Here is a 21231-nt window from a genome sequence, read left to right as displayed (position 1 = left end):
TTCTTGTATACTACCTGTAGTTGATAGTGTTGAAGCTTTAGCAATATCCTTTTGAAGTGGCTTCGGGACAGATAGAAGATGCTTTTTGGAGATAACCTCAAGAGGCTTGTGATCAGTGTGCACCGTGATAAAGTCCCTACCATGAAGGTATTGATCAAAATGGTCACAGGCAAACACTATGGCTAGGCACTCCTTTTCAATTTGGGCATATCCTTGCTCTGTGGGTGTCAATGTCCTTGAAGCAAATGCAATGGGCTGCCCCTTCTGTAGGAGCACTGCCCCTAGGCCCTTGTCACTTGCATCACATTGTAGCATCACTTCTTCAGGATTGGTTGGTTGCTTACCAATTTCTTGATTTGCTTCAATGCAGCCTTATGTTGAGGAAGCTATGCCCACAGCACATCTTTATTGGTCAGTCGACACAATGGCTCATATACGTCAGACAGATGAGGTAAGAATTTGGCTAAGTAATTTACAAAACCAAGCAGTCACTGCACTGTTTTTGCATCTGTAGGCGGCGGCATTTTCTGTACTGCTTCCACCTTCTTGGGGTCTGGCTTAGAAGATGTCTCATGTATGTAATACTTGTGAGCCTGAGCTTAACTTTGTCTTTATTCAGCTTTAGATTCATCTCCCTTGCTCTTTGTAAGAGCTCAGTCAGGTTGTGGTCATGGTCTTGCACCGCTTCTTCCATTGTAGCACCACAACCGTATACCAGGATGTCATCAGCTATGACGCTTATTCCTGGCTAGGACACTTATTCCTGGCAGTCCCTGAAGTGCATCATGTTGCCTTCGCTGATATTCCTCTGCAGCTGGTTTCACTTCAAAAGGTAACCTTGTCCACCGGTATCTACCATTGGGGATTGGGGGTCCAAAATGTGGTGAGGTAACTACTCTCTTCATCCTAACGTACCTGCCAGTACCCATTTTTTCCATCCATAACCGAAAAGATTTTCACTTTTGCCAGGCTTGGCAGTACCTCTTCAATGGTAGGCATTTGGTAATGCACCCTACATAAGGCTTTGTTCAGGGCACTTGGATCGAGGCAGACTTATTTTGCCAGGATTTTCCACCACAACCATGTTGCTTATCCACTTAGTATTTTTGGTGACCTTCGTAATGACACCCTGTTCCTCCATTGAATCAACAGCCTTTAGTGTTTTTCCTTCAGTGGAATAGGGATTCGGCAGGGAAGCTGTTAAACTGGTCTAACAGACTCATCCACCACCAGGTGGAGCTCACCTGGCAGAGCCCCCATCCCTTCAAAAACGTCCTCAAATGGTTTCAGTATTGCCTCAGGTTTTCAAGTCTGATGGGACCTTTTGTTTTTCTTTAGGGCTGACATGATGAACAACATGTTGGTGGTTGAGCTGTAGCAACTTAAGCTTTGACACGTTTTTTTCTGAAAAGGCAGGCTTTTGCCAGGTTTTCACCACTTGAAACTTTAGCACATACAATACCAGTCACAAGTTTGAACACACCTACTCATTCCAGGGTTTTTGTTTATTTTTACTATTTTCTACATTGTATAATAATAGTGAAGACATCAAAGCTATGAAATAAAACATATATATATTTCATTTAATCTTTATTTAACTAGGCAAGTCAGTTAAGAACAAATTATTATTTACAATGAGGGCCTACCCCGGCGACGCTGGGCCAATTGTGTGCCGCCCTATGGGACTCCCAATCACAGTCGGATGTGATACAACCTGGATTCGAACCAGGGACTGTAGTTATGCCTCTTGCTCTAAGATGCAGTGCCTTCGACCGCTATGCCACTCAGAAGCCCATATGGAATCATGTAGTAACCAAAAAAGTGTTAAACAAATCAAAATATATTTTATAGTTGAGATTCTTCAAAGTAGCCACACTTTGCCTTGATGACAGCTTTGTACACTCTTGACATTCTCTCAAACAGCTTCACCTGGAATGCTTTTCCAACAGTCTTGGAGTTCCCACATATACAGAGCACTTGTTGGCTGCTTTTCCTTCACTCTGCGGTCCAACTCATCCCAAACCATCTCAATTGGGTTGAGGTCGGGTGATTGTGAGTAGTTTGGATGAAGAGAGTAGTTACCTCACCACATTTTGGACCCCCAATGGTAGATACCAGTGCATAAGGTTGCCGTATGTGTACAAGATAAGCCAAGACATAAGTAAAAAATGATATCCCTAACCCCCTTCCAAAAAAATAAGAAATTAAATAAGTACAATTAAATACAAAAAAATATACAATTGCTCCCTCGTCCGATGCCTCTCTTTCAGTCCAATACCAATTTGCAGCTGTATCCGAGGAGTCAGTGTAGTGTATTTGAAATGGTTATATGCTCAATGAATGCCTGTCGGCCATTCCGGTGCATGCGCTGGAGGAGTGCTCCAGCTATTGCTGGAATAGTTTAGCTACTTGAGTCATTAGCCTTTTGTTCATACAGTATCAGCCACCGTGTTGTAGTCCGGCATCTGATTTAGCCTGGCCTGAGTTGTTTTAATTCCATGCTCTTGTTTAGTGATGCATCATTCCCTCGCACGAAGAGGCTCCTGGTGGGCCCACTGGTACCACAAACTAATTGTATCAATGAAAAAAAAAAAAAAACACTCAATGGCCGCTTGTCTTCTTTGCTGTATTTTACTAGGCTTGTACAGTAAGAAAAGCTAGCTACCAAGGTAACATGATCAGTTGAAGGCATTCAGTTGTACAACTGACTAGGTATCCCCCTTTCCTTTAGCTAGTGACATTAGTTATTGTCTGTAGTAATTTAACTTGGCTAACTAATGTTAGCTAGCTAACATTAGCTACTTCTGCTAACATAACAGCTGCTACAGTGCTAGGTAGCAGAGGTAGCTAGCTATGCTAGCTAGCCACCTAGCTAGATCGCTTTGTTGACAAATAATAGGACTGCTTCTTACGTTGTTGCGGAGTCGCATTCGGAAGTTGTGGCTGTGGGGTGTAGAGTATTGCAGACTCTGAGTATGTTATACATTTGATCCGTAAACATTTCCATGGCTTGGTGTGATGAATAGAAATTCTGGGAGCTACATTATTAGCTACAGGAATGAATAGAAAATACCCCCAGTAAATTGGGTCATGGCTAGAAGGGATAAAGGGAAGTGGTCTGGGAAAGTACACTTCCTGTCCCATCAAAATAGAAACTCGGTGATACAAGTGTGTCAATCCCACTTACTGTATATGGTTGCTCCAGCAGAGAGGAAGCAAGACATCTCACTGGCAAAAAAATTCAGTTCATATACAAATAGGCCAGACCCAGTTGCTATCTCATTGGTGTCTATGGAAGAGCCACCCCTTATGTAGACCGGAACAGTGGCCATTTTTTCTATAGTAAACGGCCTGAGTAAGACATCTTTATTTATCCACCATCTTGGCTCTAGGTGCACAGGTCCACAAGACTTCGCTCAAAGCCTGTATAGGTAATTCTAAATAGAATATCTCTGCCTCATATTATTTCTTGACGATTGACTGTCAGAATAGATTTAGTGTCGCTATCATGGCAGATAATCTCAAACCCAGGACTTGGCCCATGAATGAGTGTGGGCACCGCCTCAGACCTTTGGGAAAGACAGCCCACTTTGAACACAAAGTTCTATGATAAATTCACTCATCAATGGACAATTGAACAGCAAGACACAGCCACTGCAGCAAGCCCAGACACAGGAGATATTTTGACAGGATGAACATGGTGTTTGTTTATTATTACGGAGTTGTTTGTGTCTCTGTAAAAGCATTCATAATCGTGTCCTCCAGTAGCCTATTCTCCAACTTTTAACTTTAATGTAGCAGACTTGTGATTTCACCACCATCTTTTTATCTGTTCAACAACACAGATCCAGGTGAAGCTCATACAGGTTGCAACAAATGCCTTCAGACATATCCACAGAAATATGGTGAAAAAGCAGATTACTCCATCATGCAGTGGACGGACAACCATGTACTGCAACGTCAGAATGAACTAAACAAAATTAATGGGAGTATGTGGACAGAGGCGAAGACCAAGGCAGAGAGAAAAACAATAGAGACTGAAACTGGGGCCAGATTATCTGAGCTATTTAAATTCCCACATTTCATGCTCATAGACATGGCTGTAGTGGATAGTGTTGTCACGATACCATAATTTTTTGTATCACGATACGCGATATCATCACGATACTTGATTCCAAAACGATACCACAATAAAATAAGGCGTATTAGCCAAAGTCACAGAATGGCTCTTGATCCAGACAGGTAAACTCAGCTTCTGCTTTGTTCAATTGTGGGGCATCTTTTGAGTTCAGTATCATTACATTTGAACATTTTTATGTACATTTTTTAGAGACAGCCATGTTATGCATTAATTAATCAATTATACAATCAATTTGACTTTGGTAAAAACAATCTAACTACAAAACCACATAATAGTAATCATTTAGTTGAAAGATAAATCTCTATTGATAAACTGGGCAAATCAAGATGCATAATAGCTCTAATCACAATACAGGTGAATGCATAATATTATTGAGCTTGTTTTAGCTGATTTCATGGGGCTGCAGATGACAAATAATCCCTTCCATTTAGGACTTATTTTATTGGCAACTGTTAAGTAACATAAACTCAGCAAAAAAAGAAACGTCCCCTTTTCAGGACCCTGTCTTTCAAAGATGATTCGTAAAAATCCAAATAACTTCACAGATCTTCATTGTATAGGGTTTAAACACAGTTTCCCATGCTTGTTCAATGAACCATAAACAATTACTGAACATGCATGTCACGTCCTGACCCTTGTAAGAGGTCATTCTCCATAGTAGAGTGGTCAGGGTGTGACAGGTGGTTGTTTTGGGTGGTTTGGGGTTTTCTGTTTATATGTGGGCTTTTTCTAGATTTCTATTTCTATGTTTTGTTTTCTATGTTTTGGCCGGGTATAGTTTCCAATCAGAGGCAGGTGTCTATTGTTGTCTTTGATTGGAAGCCATACTTAGGCAGCCTGTTTTTCCTTAGTTTTTTTGTGGGTAGTTGTTTTCCGTTTTGTCAGTGTACCTTACGGAGCTGTTGTCAGTCGTTTTATTGTTTTGGTTCGAGTGTCTTCATTAAAAGTTTAATATGAGCACTATACACGCTGCGCCTTGGTCTACTCATTTCGACGCTTGTGACAATGCATCTGTGGAACGGTCGTTATTAAGACACTAACAGCTTACCGACGGTAGGCAATTAAGGTCACAGTTATGAAAACTTAGGACACTGAAGAGGCCTTTCTACTGACTGAAAAACACCAAAAGAAAGATGTCCAGGGTCCCTGCTCATCTGCGTGAATGTGCCTTAGGTATGCTGCAAGGAGGCATGAGGACTGCAGATGTGGCCAGGGCAACAAATTGCAATGTCCGTACTGTGAGACGCCTAAGAGAGCGCTACAGGGAGACAGGATGGACAGATGATTGTTCTCGCAGTGGCAGACCACGTGTAACAACACCTGCACAGGATCGGTACATCCTAACCTCACCTGCGGGACAGGTACATGGCAACAACAACTGCCCGAGTTACACCAGGAACGCACAATCCCCCCATCAGTGCTCAGACTGTCCACAATAGGCTGGACTGAGGGCTTGTAGGCCTGTTGTAAGGCAGGTCCTCACCAGACATCACCAGCAACAACGTTTTCTATGGGCACAAACCCACCGTCGCTGGACCAGACAGGACTGGCAAAAAGTGCTCTTCACTGACGAGTCGCGGTTTTGTCTCAACAGGGGTGATGGTCGGATTGGCGTTTATCGTCGAAGGAATGAGCGTTACACCAAGGCCTGTACTCTGGAGCGGGATTGATTTGGAGGTGGAGGGTCCGTCATGGTCTGGGGCGGTGTGTCACAGCATCATCGGACTGAGTGTGTTGTCATTGCAGGCAATCTCAACGCTGTGCGTTACAGGGAAGACATCCTCCTCTCTCATGTGGTACCCTTCCTACAGGCTCATCCTGACATGACCCTCCAGCATGACAATGCCACCAGCCATACTGCTCATTCTGTGCGTGATTTCCTGCAAGACAGGAATGTCAGTGTTCTGCCAATGACAAGCGAAGAGCTCGGATCTCAATCCCATTGAGCACGTCTGGGACCTGTTGGATCGGAGGGTGAGGGCTAGGGCCATTCCCGCCAGAAATGTCTGGGAACTTGCAGGTGCCTTGGTGGAAAAGTGGGGTAACATCTCACAGCAAGAACTGGCAAATCTAGTGCAGTCCATGAGGAGGAGATGCACTGCAGTGCTTAATGCTGACTGTTACTTTTGATTTTGACCCCCCCTTTGTTCAGGGACACATTATTCAATTTCTGTTAGTCACATGTCTGTGGAACTTGTTCAGTTTATGTCTCAGTTGTTGAATCTTGTTATGTTCATACAAATATTTACAAATGTTAAGTTTGCTGAAAATAAACGCAGTTGACAGTGAGAGGACATTTCTATTTTTGCTGAGTTTATAATTGTTTTGTACTGATCAACACCGTGAAACACTAGTCTTGGACCATATGCATAATCTTTACTGCAGACAGCAGTATTTCAATGCACAAGAATGGAAAAATTGGAAATGCGTTTACTCCTTATTCGCCCTTAAGGGACATGAATATGCTCATTATGATTGCTGGACCCATTTTGTCAAAGCTTGTACCATCTTATGTACAAGATGTATCACCATGGCGCAAGTTGGAGAAGCTAATCGCAACTTGCAACAGTTCTGTGTGAGCTTTGCAAGGATGTATGGGAAAGAGTATTGCACAACAAATACAGTGCATTCGGAAAGTATTCAGACCCCTTGACTTTTTCCACATTTTGTTAAATGTTTTTTTCCCCCTCATCAATCTACACACAATACGCAATAATGACAAAGCAAAAACTGTTTTTTAGCAATGTTGGCAAATTTATATAAAAAAAACGGAGAAATCAGTTCAACTTTGTTGAAGCACCTTTAGCAGTGATTACAGCCTCAAGTCTTCTTGGGTATGACGCTACAAGCTTGGCACACCTGGAGTTTCTGCCATGAATTTTCTGCAGATCCTCTGAAGCTCTATCAGGTTGGATGGGGAGGTCACTGCACAGCTATTTTCAGGTCTCTCCATAGATGTTTGATTGGGTTCAAGTCCAGGCTCTGGCTGGGCCACTCAAGGACATTCAGAGACTTGTCCCCAAGCCACTCCTGCATTGTCTAGGATCTTTCTGTACTTTGCTCTATTCTTCTTTCCCTCAATTCTGACTAGTGTCCCAGTCTCTGCCGCTGAAAAACATCCCCACAGCATGATGCTGCCAGGTTCCCTCCAGCCGTGATGCTTGGTATTCAGGCCAAATAGTTCAATCTTGGTTTCATCAGAGCAGAGAATCTTGTTTCTTATGGTCTGAGAGTCTTTAGGTGACTTTGGCAAACTCCAAATGGGCTGTCATGTGCCTTTTACTGAGGAGTGACTTCCATCTGGCCACTCTACCATAAAGGCCTGATTGGTGGAGTGCTGCAGAGATGGTTGCCTTTCTGGAAGATTCTCCTATCTCCACAGAGGAACTCTGGAGCTCTGTCAGAGTGACCATCAGGTTCTTGGTCACCTCCCTGACCAAGGCCCTTCTCCCCCGATTGCTCAGTTTGGCCAGGTGGCCAGCTCTAGGGAGAGTCTTGGTGGTTCCAAACTTCTTCCATTTCAGAATGATGGAGGCCACTGTGTTCTTGGGGACCTTGAATGCTGCAGAAATGTTTTGGTACCCTTCCCCAGATCTGTGCCTCGACACAACCCTGTCTCGGATCTCTACAGGCAATGCCTTCAACCTCATGGCTTGCTTTTTGTCAACTTTGGGACCTTATATAGACAGCTGTGTACCTTTTCAAAATCATGTCCAATCAATTGGATTTTCCATAGGTGGACTCCAATCAATTTATAGAAACATCTCAAGGAAGGTCAATGGAAACAGGATGCACCAGAGCTCAATTTCGAGTCTCATAACAAAGGGTCTGAATACTTATGTAAATTAGGTATTTCTGTTTTTCTATTTGTAATTAAATCAATTTTAGAACAAGGCTGTAATGTAACAACATGTGGAAAAAGTCAAGGGGTTGAAGAACTTGAAGAAATGCATTTTGGACTATGGTCCAGTATATGGTTTCTGGTGCTTTCTATTTCAGCGACCAAATGTTTTCAGAGGTAAACAGAAGACCAACAATCCTTTATTGGCGTGCTTGTTTTTTTATTTTATTGTTTTAAGTGTGTTGCAATACTATATATACAAAAGTATGTCGACACCCCTTCAAATTAGTGGATTCAAATCAAATCAAATGTATTTATATAGCCCTTCGTATATCAGCTGAAATCTCAAAATGCTGTACAGAAACCCAGCCTAAAACCCCAAACAGCAAGCAATGCATGTGAAAGAAGCACGGTGGCTAGGAAAAACTCCCTAGAAAGGCCAAAAACCTAGGAAGAAACCTAGAGAGGAACCAGGCTATGAGGGGTGGCCAGTCCTCTTCTGGCTGTGCTGGGTGGATATTATAACAGAACATGGTCAAGATGTTAAAATGTTCATAAATGACCAGCATGGTCAAATAATAATAATCATTGTAGTTGTCGAGGGTGCAACAAGCACGTCCGGTGAACAGGTCAGGGTATTTCAACCACACCCGTTTCTGACAGGTTTATAAAAACGAGCACACAGCCATGCAATCTCCATAGACAAAAAGTGTCAGTAGAATGGCCCTTACTGAAGAGCTCAGTGACTTTCAATGTGGCACCCTCATAGGATGCCACATTTCCAACAAGTCAGTTTGTCAAATTTTGTCCCTGCTAGAGCTGCCTCGGTCAACTGTAAGCACTGTTTTTGTGAAGTGGAAACGTCTCGGAGCAACAGCAGCTCAGCCGCAAAGTGGTAGGCCACCCAAGCTCACAGAATTGGTTCGCCGAGTGCTGAAGTACGTAGCTCGTAAAAATCGTCTGTCCTCGGTTGCAACTCTCACTACCGAAGTTCCAAACTGCCACTGGAAACAACGTCAGCACAAGAACTGTTAGTCGGGAGCTTCATGAAATGGGTTTCCATGGCCGAAGAGCCGCACGCAAGCCTAAGATCTCCATGCGCAATGCCAAGCGTCAGCTGGAGTGGTGTAAAGCTTTCTGTCACTGGACTCTGGAGCAGTGGAAACGCTTTCTCTAGAGTGATGAATCACGCAGCGCTATCTGGCAGTCCAATGGATGAATCTGAGTTTGGCAGATGCCAGGAGAACGCTACCTGCCTCATTGCATAGTGCCAACTGTAAAGTTTGGTGGAGGAGGAATAATGGTCTGTGGCTATTTTTCGTGGTTAATGCTGCAGCATACAATGACATTCTAGACGATTCTGCGCGTCCAACTTTGTGGCAACAGTTTGGGGAAGGCTCTTTTCTGTTTCAGCATGACAATGCCCCATGCACAAAGCAAGGTTCTTACAGAAGTGGTTTGTTGAGATTGGTGTGGAAGAACTTGACTGGCCTGGACAGAGCCCTAAACTCAAACCCATCGAACACATTTAGGATGAATTGGAACGCCGACTGCGAACCAGGGCTAATCGCCCAACATCAGTGCCCAACCTCACTAATGCTCTTGTGGCTGAATGGAAGCAATGCCCATGATTTTGGAATGAGATGTTCGACGAGCAGGTATCCACACACTTTTGGTCATGTAGTGTATTTTAAATGTGTGTCTTAATGGGGGCGTGACTTTCTGATGGTACTTTTTACCAACCATAAGTGGAGGTGTTGTACCAGTTTAGGTGGTCTATGGTAGAGGTAGAGTTTTACCTCTTATAAGGAACAAATGTGTCTTATTTCAGGAAACTAGGTGTATGTTGTGCATCACTACTTTACAGGAGAGGCATTTGAAGTATCAAAATGTGTTTTTTGGAAGATATGCTTTCTGGAACATGTAGAATGATCGTTACTGAAGAGCTCAGTGACTTTCAGTTTCATGTGCCTTAATAGCAAACATATATGCCATCTGTAAATATGAATAAAACATTAAATTACGAAACTAGTTGGTTTTGCCACGGAAAAAGACAGGAACCTAGCCATGATTGGCTGAGATAATGGATGGGCTGGACATGCCGAAAGATGAATTCGGATTGGTCTACTTTGTAGCACTCTTCTGATTGTTACATAATCTGCTCAGTATGTGTAGGTAACCCTTTCTAATGTGGCTATTTTGCAAGATATCACAAAGAACTGCATAAGTGCTCTCCACTTTCTGGAGGATCAAGTTTTGAAATCAGTGGAATGCCTGGTGGATGCAGAGTATGATAGCTATGGAGATGGAGAAAATTCTGGTGTTGGATTGCAAATTCAGTCGTTATCTGCATGGGGTTGTTGTCTTAACCCCACTCTGGCTTAGTTTCCCAGTTGCAAGGATGATTTTGAGACAATGAGGGATTATTCTACTCCTAAATTATCTCTAATAAAACACATTATTGTCTATGTAATGCAGGTCGTTAATTCATTTGTCAGTTCAAGTCAAAAAGAGAACACACTGAAAAAGGCTGTTGTATTAAACACCTGTCTCCGGATTACATCTTCAAAGTAAGGTTAGCAATGGCATCCGTGACAGAGAGGGATAAGCGTTCATCCATGTAAGAGAGTCTAGCTAGCTACATTTTCAGATATTATACGTTTCTAATTTAGTTAGAAAGTAATTTTCATTGCAAGTGAAAGCATACTGTTTGCTAGCTAGCTAACGTTACGTGTGTGATCTCTGTAGTAATATTATTCGTATCTCAGAGTCATTTGCATTGCTAGTTATAGCCTAATGTTAGCTAGCTAGCTAACATTGAACCTAGCTAGTTGGTTAGCATTAGCTACCAGCAGATTTATGCAGGGTAGTAATGTTATGAGTTGGGATTATGGTTCATTGTTTAGCTAGCTAGCTACATGTCTAAACAAAAGACTCCACTATACAAGTTACCATTTCACTATACCATTCGGTGGTGTAAAATTCTTAAGTAAAAATACTTTAAAGGACTGCTTAAGGAGTTTTTTGGGGGGTACCTGTATTTGACTATTTATATTTTTGACAAAATTTACTTTTACTTCACTACATTCCTAAAGAAAATAATGTACTTTTTACTCCATCTTCCCTGACACTCAAAAGTGCTAGTTACATTTTGATTGCTTAGCAGGACATGAAAATGGTCCAATTCACACACTTACCAAGGGAACATCCCTGGTCATCCCTACTACTTCTGATCTGGTGGACTCATTAAACACACATTCTTTGTTTGTAAATTATGTCGGAGTGTTGGAGTGTGCCCCTGGCTATCCGTAAATAAATAAAAAACAAGAAAATGGTGCCATCTGGTTTGCTTAATATCATTTTTTTAATGTATACTTTTACTTTTAATACTTAAGTATATTTAAAACCAAATACTTTTAGACTTATTTTAGTATTTTACTGGGTGACTTTCACTTTTACTTCAGTCATTTTCTATTAAGGTATCTTTACTTGTACTCAAGTATGACAATTAGGTACTTTTTACATCACTGGTACCGTTTACACCATCATTATCCAGTTCATGTTACAAATAGACTTTGATTTTATTTGATATAGTGTGTGTTTACCAGAGACGGTAATGTGAAGAACAACATGACCTGCACCAAAGTCAAATTAGCATATTATGTTTTTATTTCGTAACACTCATAACCATAAGCTGTTTTCTGTAATTAGCTCAACATTAACTTGTAATGCTGATATTATTGTGAGTACATTTTCCTGCAATAACAAATGGCTTTGTCACTATGGTGGTACTATATAAAGGCAAGAATAAGGATTTTCTACCTGTGGAGAAAGGTACTATCTGAGGTATGAACTGGGGTACAATTATGTAACTATAACTAAAACCTCAAAGGAGGACCTTACAGGGTACTACCCCAGTGACAAGCAATGTGGGACAAAAAATGTGTTACAATAAACATACATCTGATATGTTATTGGTGGTCCTTGTATATTCATTCATGTAACACTGGATCAACTGACCAAAATATCTGTGTTCATCAAAGATGTGAAAAATATACAATTTGTTATCACATAACATCAAGTTTTTGTCTATAAAGACCATCTTTTCTGAATCTGCAAGTCTGATCTCCACTAGAGACCCTAATGGCAAATGTCCAGTCTCCTTACATTTTCAAGCTAGACTTTGGCTGCATCCTGGCTCATAGGGAGATAAAATATCTGAGATGTAGGATGGAGCTGTCGTGGAAATTCATACTGAGAGAGACTTTGTCATTTCTTCAAACAATCATCTTCATTTAATATCGATTAATTATTTCAATAATGAGACTGGTCAATGGGCCGAGAGCCTAACCTTTATATAGCTGACACTAAGAATGCTTAGTCATGGCTGGTTCCACCCCTCCCATGCAGGCCAAGGGGCATCATAAACCATTCTGGGTTAATTCAGTCGTTATCTGCATGGGGTTGTTGTCTTAACCCCACTCTGGCTTAGTTTCCCAGTTGCAAGGATGATTTTGAGATAATGAGGGATTGTTCTACTCCTAAGTTATCTCTAATAAAACACATTATTGTCTATGTAATGCAGGTCGTTAATTCATTTGTCACTTCAAGCCATCTCTAGTGACCATACACCCAGATTAGCTGCAGGGAACTAGAGTGGAGACCATAAAAACACAGCATTAGTAGGACAGAAATGTCTTCCCATTTGTTAAGTATTAATTGCTAACTATTAATATCAATCAAATCAGGTAAATACGTAATTTTTCTATCACAGGGCTAAACCAAGCCTAGCCTTAAACGTGATTAATACAATAATTTGTATCTGTTTTAAAAGTGACTGGTAGCCAGTGTAGAGAAGCTAAAATTGGTGTAATATTGTACGTTTCCTGGTGCCTGTTAAAAGCTGAGCTGTAGACAATGGAGTGATTTCTGACTGAGACAGGTATACAAAGAGTTACAGTAATCTAGGCACGAGGAAATAGTTGTGGGCCCAATACAACAACCTCTGATGTCTTATCATTGAGCAGGAGAAAATTGTCAGACATCCAACATTTTATATCAGCAAGACATTTGTGAAGGGTAGCTAAGCTAGCTTGGTCACTTGGTCTGATTGGTAAAGAGCTGCGTGTCATCCGAAAAGATTATGGAAAATGCGCTATTTAATAATTCTCCTGTAGGAGAAAGCTTCCACTTCTATGTCAGAAACACTACACTAAATACTACAAAATGCAAAACACTACATTAATTACGATAGTATATACTAGTTTTCTTTTACTTTAGTATTTATAATGTAGTTAACTGTAAATACTCGGTGGTGGAAAAAGTACCAAATTGTTATACTTAAAAGTAAATATACCTTAATAGAAAAGTAAAAGTGAAAGTCACCCAGTAAAATATATATATATTATTTTTGTAATTTTTACCCCACCGAAATTTAACAAGTACTTTTGGGTGTGAAAGAAAATTTATGGGAGTAAAAAGTATGTATTTTCTTTAGGAATGTAGTGGCATAAAAGTAAAAAATATACATAGGATAGGAAAGTACAGATACCCCAAAAAATTACTTAAGTAGTACTTCAAAGTAGTTCTACTTAGTTGCCACTGTCAATACTACAGTAAAGTCTGCAAAAACACTACAGTGAGTACTATAGTATTTACACCATAGTATACTGTTTATGCCATGGTATAGAAATAGAAAGGTTGAGAAGACATTATCTATAGGACGCATGCAGGAGAGAGGAAAAACAGTACAACACTCAACACTAAAGTGCCCTAAGTGAGTTATGTACTGTCATTTTATCTGACCAGAATGAATTTGGCCCTTCATTAAGTGTGTGTTCTCATGCAGTTTGAACATGAAAAGGTCCACCAGAGAATTGATGGTATTTCAAGCTGAGGAGTTAGTTTAACCAATTCAACTTGGTTACATAACGTTCTGAGCCACATCTGAGCAAACTGCACATGTGGCTCAGATCCTTGTCTGTGAGAGAATCAAACTTGAAAAGGAGATATGTGCCAACTAGGGCAACATAAGCTGGAGGGAGGCAAGGCATGGATCTAAAAAACAGACAGATGAGCGTTGTAGGGAAGAGATGGAGGGGAGGGAGGGGTGTTGCTGGTTCCTTCTAGCCTTGTTTATGTCCCGACGCACCCCTCTGAAAACTATTAACTGTCGCCACACTCAGTTGGCCCTGAGCTATGTCAACAAGCCCTGTACGCTCTATAATGCACCCCAACAAGGAACGATGAAACCTGCTCATCAACATGTGAAACCTCTCCTCTCATTAGCTATCCATGGTTGAAATTAAGCAATGAAAGCGTGGGATTTAACAAGAGATTTGGAGGGTGTTTGTTTTGTAAAAAGGTTTGACTGTGTTTCACCTCCTCATCATCTGTGGGCAGAGAAAGACTGGCTGGACTCGTATGAAGATTGATCATCATTGGAACAGTGCTTGAATGTGTCTCCTATCTGGATATGTATTTATGAGTATTTGTTTAAGAAAAGAGGACTTTTCCATAACGTATGCATGTTATCTGACCTAGTTAATGGAGGGTGTATGTTGTGTAAGGATGAACCGCCCACCCACTCTCTCAGAATCTGGGCAGTGAGATATGCAGCTCCTCCTTACTGGTTCAGGGATACAGCCAGGCGGTAGAATACAGGAGGTAGGGAGTTCTTTAGGCCAATATCTCCCCATTGGCTTGTTAAAAAGCTGTGGGGGCTGCTTGTGGCACTTCCATCTGCTCACCTCCAACTTCACGGCACTCACTCACAAACACGCATACACAAACACACACATGCACAAATAAACACACACACACCACACTCCGTGCCATCCTCAGAGAGAGAGAAGTATTCCCACTACCCTCCACCCTCCAGAACTATTTCCAGTGCCTCCATGACACATGTTGTCTCAGCTCTGATCATACATCATACCTCTAGTCCAGTGGTTCCCAAACTTTTTATAGTCCCGTACCCCTTAAAACATTCAACCTCCAACTGCATACCCCCTCTAGCACCAGGGTCAGCACACTCTCAAATATTGTATTTTTTTTACATCATTGTAAGCCTGCCACACACACAATATACGATACATTTATTAAACATAAGAATGAGTTTCTGTCACAACCCGGCTCGGCAGGGCATGAAGTGACAAAGAGCTCTTATAGGACCAGGGCACAAATAATAATATAATAATAATGAATCATTTTGCTCATTATTTAGCCATCTTACATATAAAACCTTATTTGTTCATCAAAAATGGTGAATAACTCACCACAGGTTAAGGGTATGCTTGAAAGGATACATGTAACTGCAATATTGGGTTGTATTGGAGAGAGTCTCAGTCTTAAATAATTTTTCACACACAGTCTGTGCCTGTATTTAGTTTTCATGCTAGTGAGGGCCGAGAATCCACTCTCACATAGGTACGTGGTTGCAAAGGGCATCAGTGTCTTAACAGCGCGATTTGCCAAGGCAAGAAACTCTGAGCGCAGCCCTGCCAGAAATCTGGCAGTGGCTTCTGATTAAATTCAATTTTCACAGAACTGCTTGTTGCAATTTCGATGAGGCTCTCTTGTTCAGATATCGGTAAGTGGACTGGAGGCAGGGAATGAAAGGGATAACGAATCCAGTTATTTGTGTCGTCCGTTTCGGGAAAGTACAGTACCTATGTAATTGCACACCCAGATCACTCAGGTGCTTTGCTATATCACATTTGACATTGTCAGTAAGCTTGAGTTAATTTGCACACAAAAAGTAATACAATGATGGAAAGACCTGTGTGTTGTCTTTGTTAATGCAGACAGAAAAGATCTCCAACTTCTTAATCATAGCCTTAATTTTGTCCCGCACATTGAATATAGTTGCGGAGAGTCCCTGTAATCCTAGATTCAGATCATTCAGGCGAGTAAAAACATCACCCAGATAGGCCAGTCATGTGAGAAACCCGTCATCATGCAAGCAGTCAGACAAGTGAAAATGATGGTCATTAAAGAAAACTTTATGCTTGTCTCTCAATTCAAAAAAATATGTCAATACTTTTCCCCTTGATAACCAGCGCACTTCTGTATGTTGTAAAAGCGTTACATGGTCGCTGCCCATATCATTGCCTAATGCAGAAAATACATGAGTGTTCAGGGGCCTTGCTATAACAAAGTTAACAATTTTCACTGTAGTGTAAAACGTCTTTCAAACCTCTTGGTGGATGCTGCAGTGTACCCAAGTGGCGTCGGGAGTAACTGCTGACACGTGCGTTACCACTCCACTATGTCTCCCTGTCATGGCTTTTGCGCCATCAGTACAGATACCGACATATCTTATTTGATGTCACAAAGCTGTCCAGTACTTTAAAAATAATCCAGGTTTCCAGGGGTTTGCAGATGAGGATGTCTTCCTTAATTGACCCCCCATAAACGTAACGGACATATACCAAGAGCTGTGCCAGGCCTGCCACATCTGTTGACTCATCCAGCTGAATTGCATATAATTCACTGGCTTGTATGCGAAGCAGTAATTGTTTCAAAACATCTCCTGCCATGTCACTGATGCGTCGTGATACAGTGTTGTTTGATGAAGACATTGTCTGTATATTTTCTTTGGCCTTTTCCCCCAGTATTGTCCCAGCCATATCCGCGGCAGCAGGAAGAATTAAGTCCTCCACAATAGTATGGGGCTTGCCTGTCCTAGCCACTCGGTAGCTCACCATATAAGACGCTTCTCGCCCCTTCTTATTAATGGTATCTGTTACTTTTATACATGTCTTACTACTCGAAAGTCATCTTTATTCTCGCTCAAAACACTCCCGTGGCTTATTTTTCAAATTGTCATGTTTCATTTCTAAATGTCTGCGCAAGAGTGAAGGTTTCCTGCGAGAGAGTAGCGGTTAATGTGATTGGATGTTAATTAATCATGTTTGCTGCATATTTGTTGTTGGAGACTTAAGAGGAGCTCTAGGTCCTATAGCTATAAGGTGATAGATACCATCTGAGCTATTCACCCTCCTTCTCTCCTTCTCTCCACAGAACTTCAGAGCGGTGCAGACCTGTCAATCACCCTCATCAGCGTCCAGTCAAAGCCAGGAGAAAAGGATTGGGCGGGGCATGGACTGGCTTGGCCGTTGCTATGCATGAGCGAGTGCCATGGTGTCCATGGAGACCAAGGGCTATACTGACCTCCTGGAGACCAGCGATGGGCAGGGGTCGGGACTTTTGGATAGAGGGGACATGTCGGGGACTGAGGAGGACTGGAGCGTCCCCTTACCCCTGGGCTTCCAGGTGTCCCTCACCACTGTGCTGATGCTGGAGCTGGTGCTCGGCTTCAGCAGCAACCTGACCGTGCTGGTGCTCTACTGCGCCCAGTCCAACCTGGTTGACTCAGTCAGCAACATGGTTACGGTCAGCTTGCATGTGCTGGATATCCTGGTGTGTGTGCTGTGTCTGCCGCTGACCGTGGCGATCATCCTGCTCCCAGTGGACGGTAGTGGCGGGGGCAGCCTGGCTACGCTGTGCTGCTTCCATGAGGCCTGCGTCACCTTCACCAGTGTGGCCACGGCCATCAATGTGCTGGTCATCAGCCTGGACCGCTACGACATCACCGTCCGTCCAGCCACACGGCTGCTGACCCCGCGACGTGCTGCACTCCTCCTGGCTGCCGTTTGGGCCATATCACTGGCCGTCTTCTTCCTGCCCTTCCTGGAGGGAGACTTCTTCTCAATGGGGTCTGACGCTGAGGACAGCGAGATTGGAGGAGGGTTGGAGATGGACATGGGGGATCTGATCCCTGAGTCTGATTCTGAAGCCCCTACTGGACTGACCCCCACTGGGCAAAACCACACTGGGCTGACCCTCGCTCCCTCCACCCCCTCTACTCCATACTACTCCCACCCCCTGAGGCAGAACCGGACGCTGCTATGTGTGGGTGGGCAGGGCTACCACACGGGCCTGGCCATGTACTACCACCTCCTCCTGCAGGTGCCCTGCTTCTTCATCGCCGTGGTCGTCATGCTGTTCACATACTCCCGCATCCTGCAGGCCCTCAACATCCGCATCGGCACCCACATCAAGAGGGGCCCACGGGCCTCCAATAAGTACTCAGGCTGCAGGATCCGTAGGCGGAGAGAAAGGAGGAAGGGGCTGAGTCTGGCCACAGAGGGGAGAGGTTCCTCCAGCCAGAACCAACGCCTCACCCACCCGCCCCTCATCCCATCCCCCAGCTCCCTGCCGCCCCTCTCCTCCATGCCCTTGGTTACCTCTGACAGTGGGGCCACGGGGGTCACCAACACCGCCGCCACCACCCCCAGCGCCACCACCCCCAGCGCCACCACCCCAGCGACCCCTAACCCCACTGACGGCATCTCCCCCCCACCGGCGGCGGCAGACCGTCCAGGCGTCCAGGCTTCTGTGTCGGCCATCATCGCCCTGAGGAGGGCCGTGAGGCGCCACCGGGACCGGCGGGAGCGCCAGCGGAGAGTCTTCAAGATGTCCCTGATCATCATCTCCTCTTTCCTGGGCTGCTGGGCTCCTCTGTCCATGGTGAACGTGTTGATCCTGTGTCTGGGCCCCAGTGATGGTCTGGTACGTGTGAGGCTCTGCTTCTTGGCCATGGCATACGGCACCACCATCTTCCACCCGCTGCTCTATGCCTTCACCAGGCAGAAGCTGCGTAAAGCGCTGAAGACCCATGTCAAGAAGAGGGTGGTGTCCCTGCTGCAGGTGGACCCGGCGCCCAACGGGGGAGCTGTTATTCACAACTCCTGGGTGCAGGGGGGTGGACAGAGGAAGGGACGCAAGCCCCGACTGGAGGGCAGTGACGCCACCAGTAACTGCCTAACAGTGGCTGTGAGAGAATGAGAAGCCGTGCAGCTGTGTGTGTGCGTGCGTGTTCAAGCGAGTGTGCATGTGTATATGGGTGTACAGTATGTGATAGTTGACAAAGGTCACACGGCATCACATGACAGCACCTCCCTCCACCCAGATGTGTGATGATGGCAGGTGGGCCCAGAGCTCTAATTAACATCAGACCTTCTCTGTGATCTATGTACACAGCTCATCATTAGTCCCCCAGTTAACGACAAGATGGCCGCTCCTACTCCATGGCAATGCCAAGCTACAAAGCAATATGTGACAGCACCTGCGTTGCCGCAACCTTAGTTACTGTAGATATAAATCCCAGTACAGGTACAGAGCAAAAATATCCACACACATTGATCGACCTGTTGTCATTCACGGAACAAGTGAACACACAATATCTACCTGCACACAGATCTCAATGAGAGTCAATATCCAGTAACAGTTTATCATTTGATTAGTCATGCATTAAAGGATAAGTTTTCTTTTTTACAACCTATTTTTGATGTACTGTAAATGGCATGTTATAGAAGGGTCCTGACACCTTTTTTGTGTTTTCATGTTTTTAATTTTTTTACTTACCTCAAACAGCAAATTGCTTCCTCATCCTCATTGTGTAGTATAATGGCCCCGAAAAAATATGAACAAAGGCTCCAAAAACTCCCAAATAAAATAAAATGTTATTGGTCACATCCACATATTTAGCAGATGTTATTGCGGGTGTAGCGAAATGCTTTCGTTCCTAGCTCCAACAGTGCAGTAATATATAACAATACACAAAAGTGCTAATAAATCAAAAAAGTAAAAGAATGAAATTAAGAAATATAGAAATATTAGGACGAGCAATGTCGGAATCCAGAGTATATAGAAATAGATATATATGTCAGAATGTCAGAATAATAGAAGAGAGAATGATTTATTTCAGCTTTTATTTCTTTCATCACATTCCCAGTGGGTCAGAAGTTTACATACACTCAATTAGTATTTGGTAGCATTGCCTTTAAATGGTTTAACTTGGGTCAAACGTTTTGGGGAGCCTTCCACAGGCTTCCCACAATAAGTTGGTTGAATTTTGGCCCATTACCCACTCCAATACCTTGACTTTGTTGTCCTTAAAGCATTTTGCCACAACTTTGGAAGTATGCTTGGGGTCATTGTCCATTTTGAAGACCCATTTGTGACCAAGCTTTAACTTCCTGACTGATGTCTTGAGATGTTGCTTCAATATATCCCCATAATTTTCCTACCTCATGATGCCATCTATTTTGTGAAGTGCACCAGTCCCTCCTGCAGCAAAGCATCCACCCGCCCCTCATCCCATCATCCCAACATGATGCTGCCACCTCCGAGCTTCACGGTTGGGATGGTTTTCTTCGACTTGCAAGCATCCCCCTTTTTCCTCCAAACATAACGATGGTCATTATGGCCAAACAGTTCTATTTTGTTTTATCAGAACAGAGGACACTTCTCAAAATTACAATCTTTGTCCCCATGTGCAGTTGCAAAAAGTATTCTGGCTTTTTTTATGGCGGTTTTGGAGCAGTGGCTTCTTCCTTGCTGAGCGGCCTTTCAGGTTATGTCGATATAAGACTCGTTTTACTGTGGATATAGATACTTTTGTACCTGTTTCCTCCAGCATCTTCACAAGGTCCTTTGCTGTTGTTCTGGGATTGATTTGCACTTTTCGCACCAAAGTACGTTCATCTCTAGGAGACAAAACGCGTCTCCTTCCTAAGCGGTATGATGGCTGCGTAATCCCATGGTGTTTATACTTGCGTACGATTGTTTGTACAGATGAACGTCGTACCTTCAGGCATTTGAAAATTGCTCCCAAGAATGAACCAGACTTGTGGAGGTCTACATTTTTTTCTGAGGTCTTGGCTGATTTATTTTGATTTTCCATTGATGTCAAGCAAAGAGGCACTGAGTTTGAAGGTAGGCCTTGAAATACATCCACAGGTACACCTCCAATTAACTCAAATGATGTCAATTAGCCTATCAGAAGCTTCTAAAGCCATGACATTTCTGGGAATTTTCCAAGCTGTTTAAGGCACAGTCAACTTAGTGTATGTAAACTTCTGACCCACTGGAATTGTGATACAGTGAATTATAAGTGAAATAATCTGTCTGTAAACAATTGTTGGAAAAATTACTTGTGTCATGCACACAGCAGATGTCCTAACCGACTTGCCAAAACTATAGTTTGTTAACAAGAAATTTGTGGAGTGGTTGAAAAACGAGTTTTAATGACACCAATTTCAACTGTGTATATATATATGTATATGTATATATATACATTTGCCCACTGATAAAGAAAGGATCAGTCTATAATTTTAATGGTAGGTTTATTTAAACAGTGAGAGACAGAATAACAACAAAAATATCCAGAAAAACGCATGTC

General features: G+C 43.0%; 1 protein-coding gene across 1 annotated transcript in view; it reads left to right on the top strand.

The window, feature by feature from the left end:
* The window catches only part of LOC115207872 (G-protein coupled receptor 22), a 53708-nt gene extending 33959 nt beyond the window's left edge, over nt 1-19749 (top strand). Inside the window, exon 2 of the mRNA XM_029775395.1 lies at nt 17007-19749. Within this exon, the coding sequence (XP_029631255.1) occupies nt 17124-18833 (1710 nt within the window). The 5' untranslated portion in view covers nt 17007-17123 and the 3' untranslated portion in view covers nt 18834-19749. The remainder of the gene's footprint in view (nt 1-17006) is intronic.
* The last annotated feature ends 1482 nt before the right edge of the window (nt 19750-21231 follow it).

The sequence above is a fragment of the Salmo trutta genome, chromosome 14 (genome assembly GCF_901001165.1).
Source record: "Salmo trutta chromosome 14, fSalTru1.1, whole genome shotgun sequence".
NCBI classification, from domain to species: Eukaryota; Metazoa; Chordata; class Actinopteri; order Salmoniformes; family Salmonidae; genus Salmo; species Salmo trutta.
The sequence above is the reverse complement of the archived record's forward strand: the minus strand, read 5'-3'. Positions and strand labels throughout refer to the sequence as shown.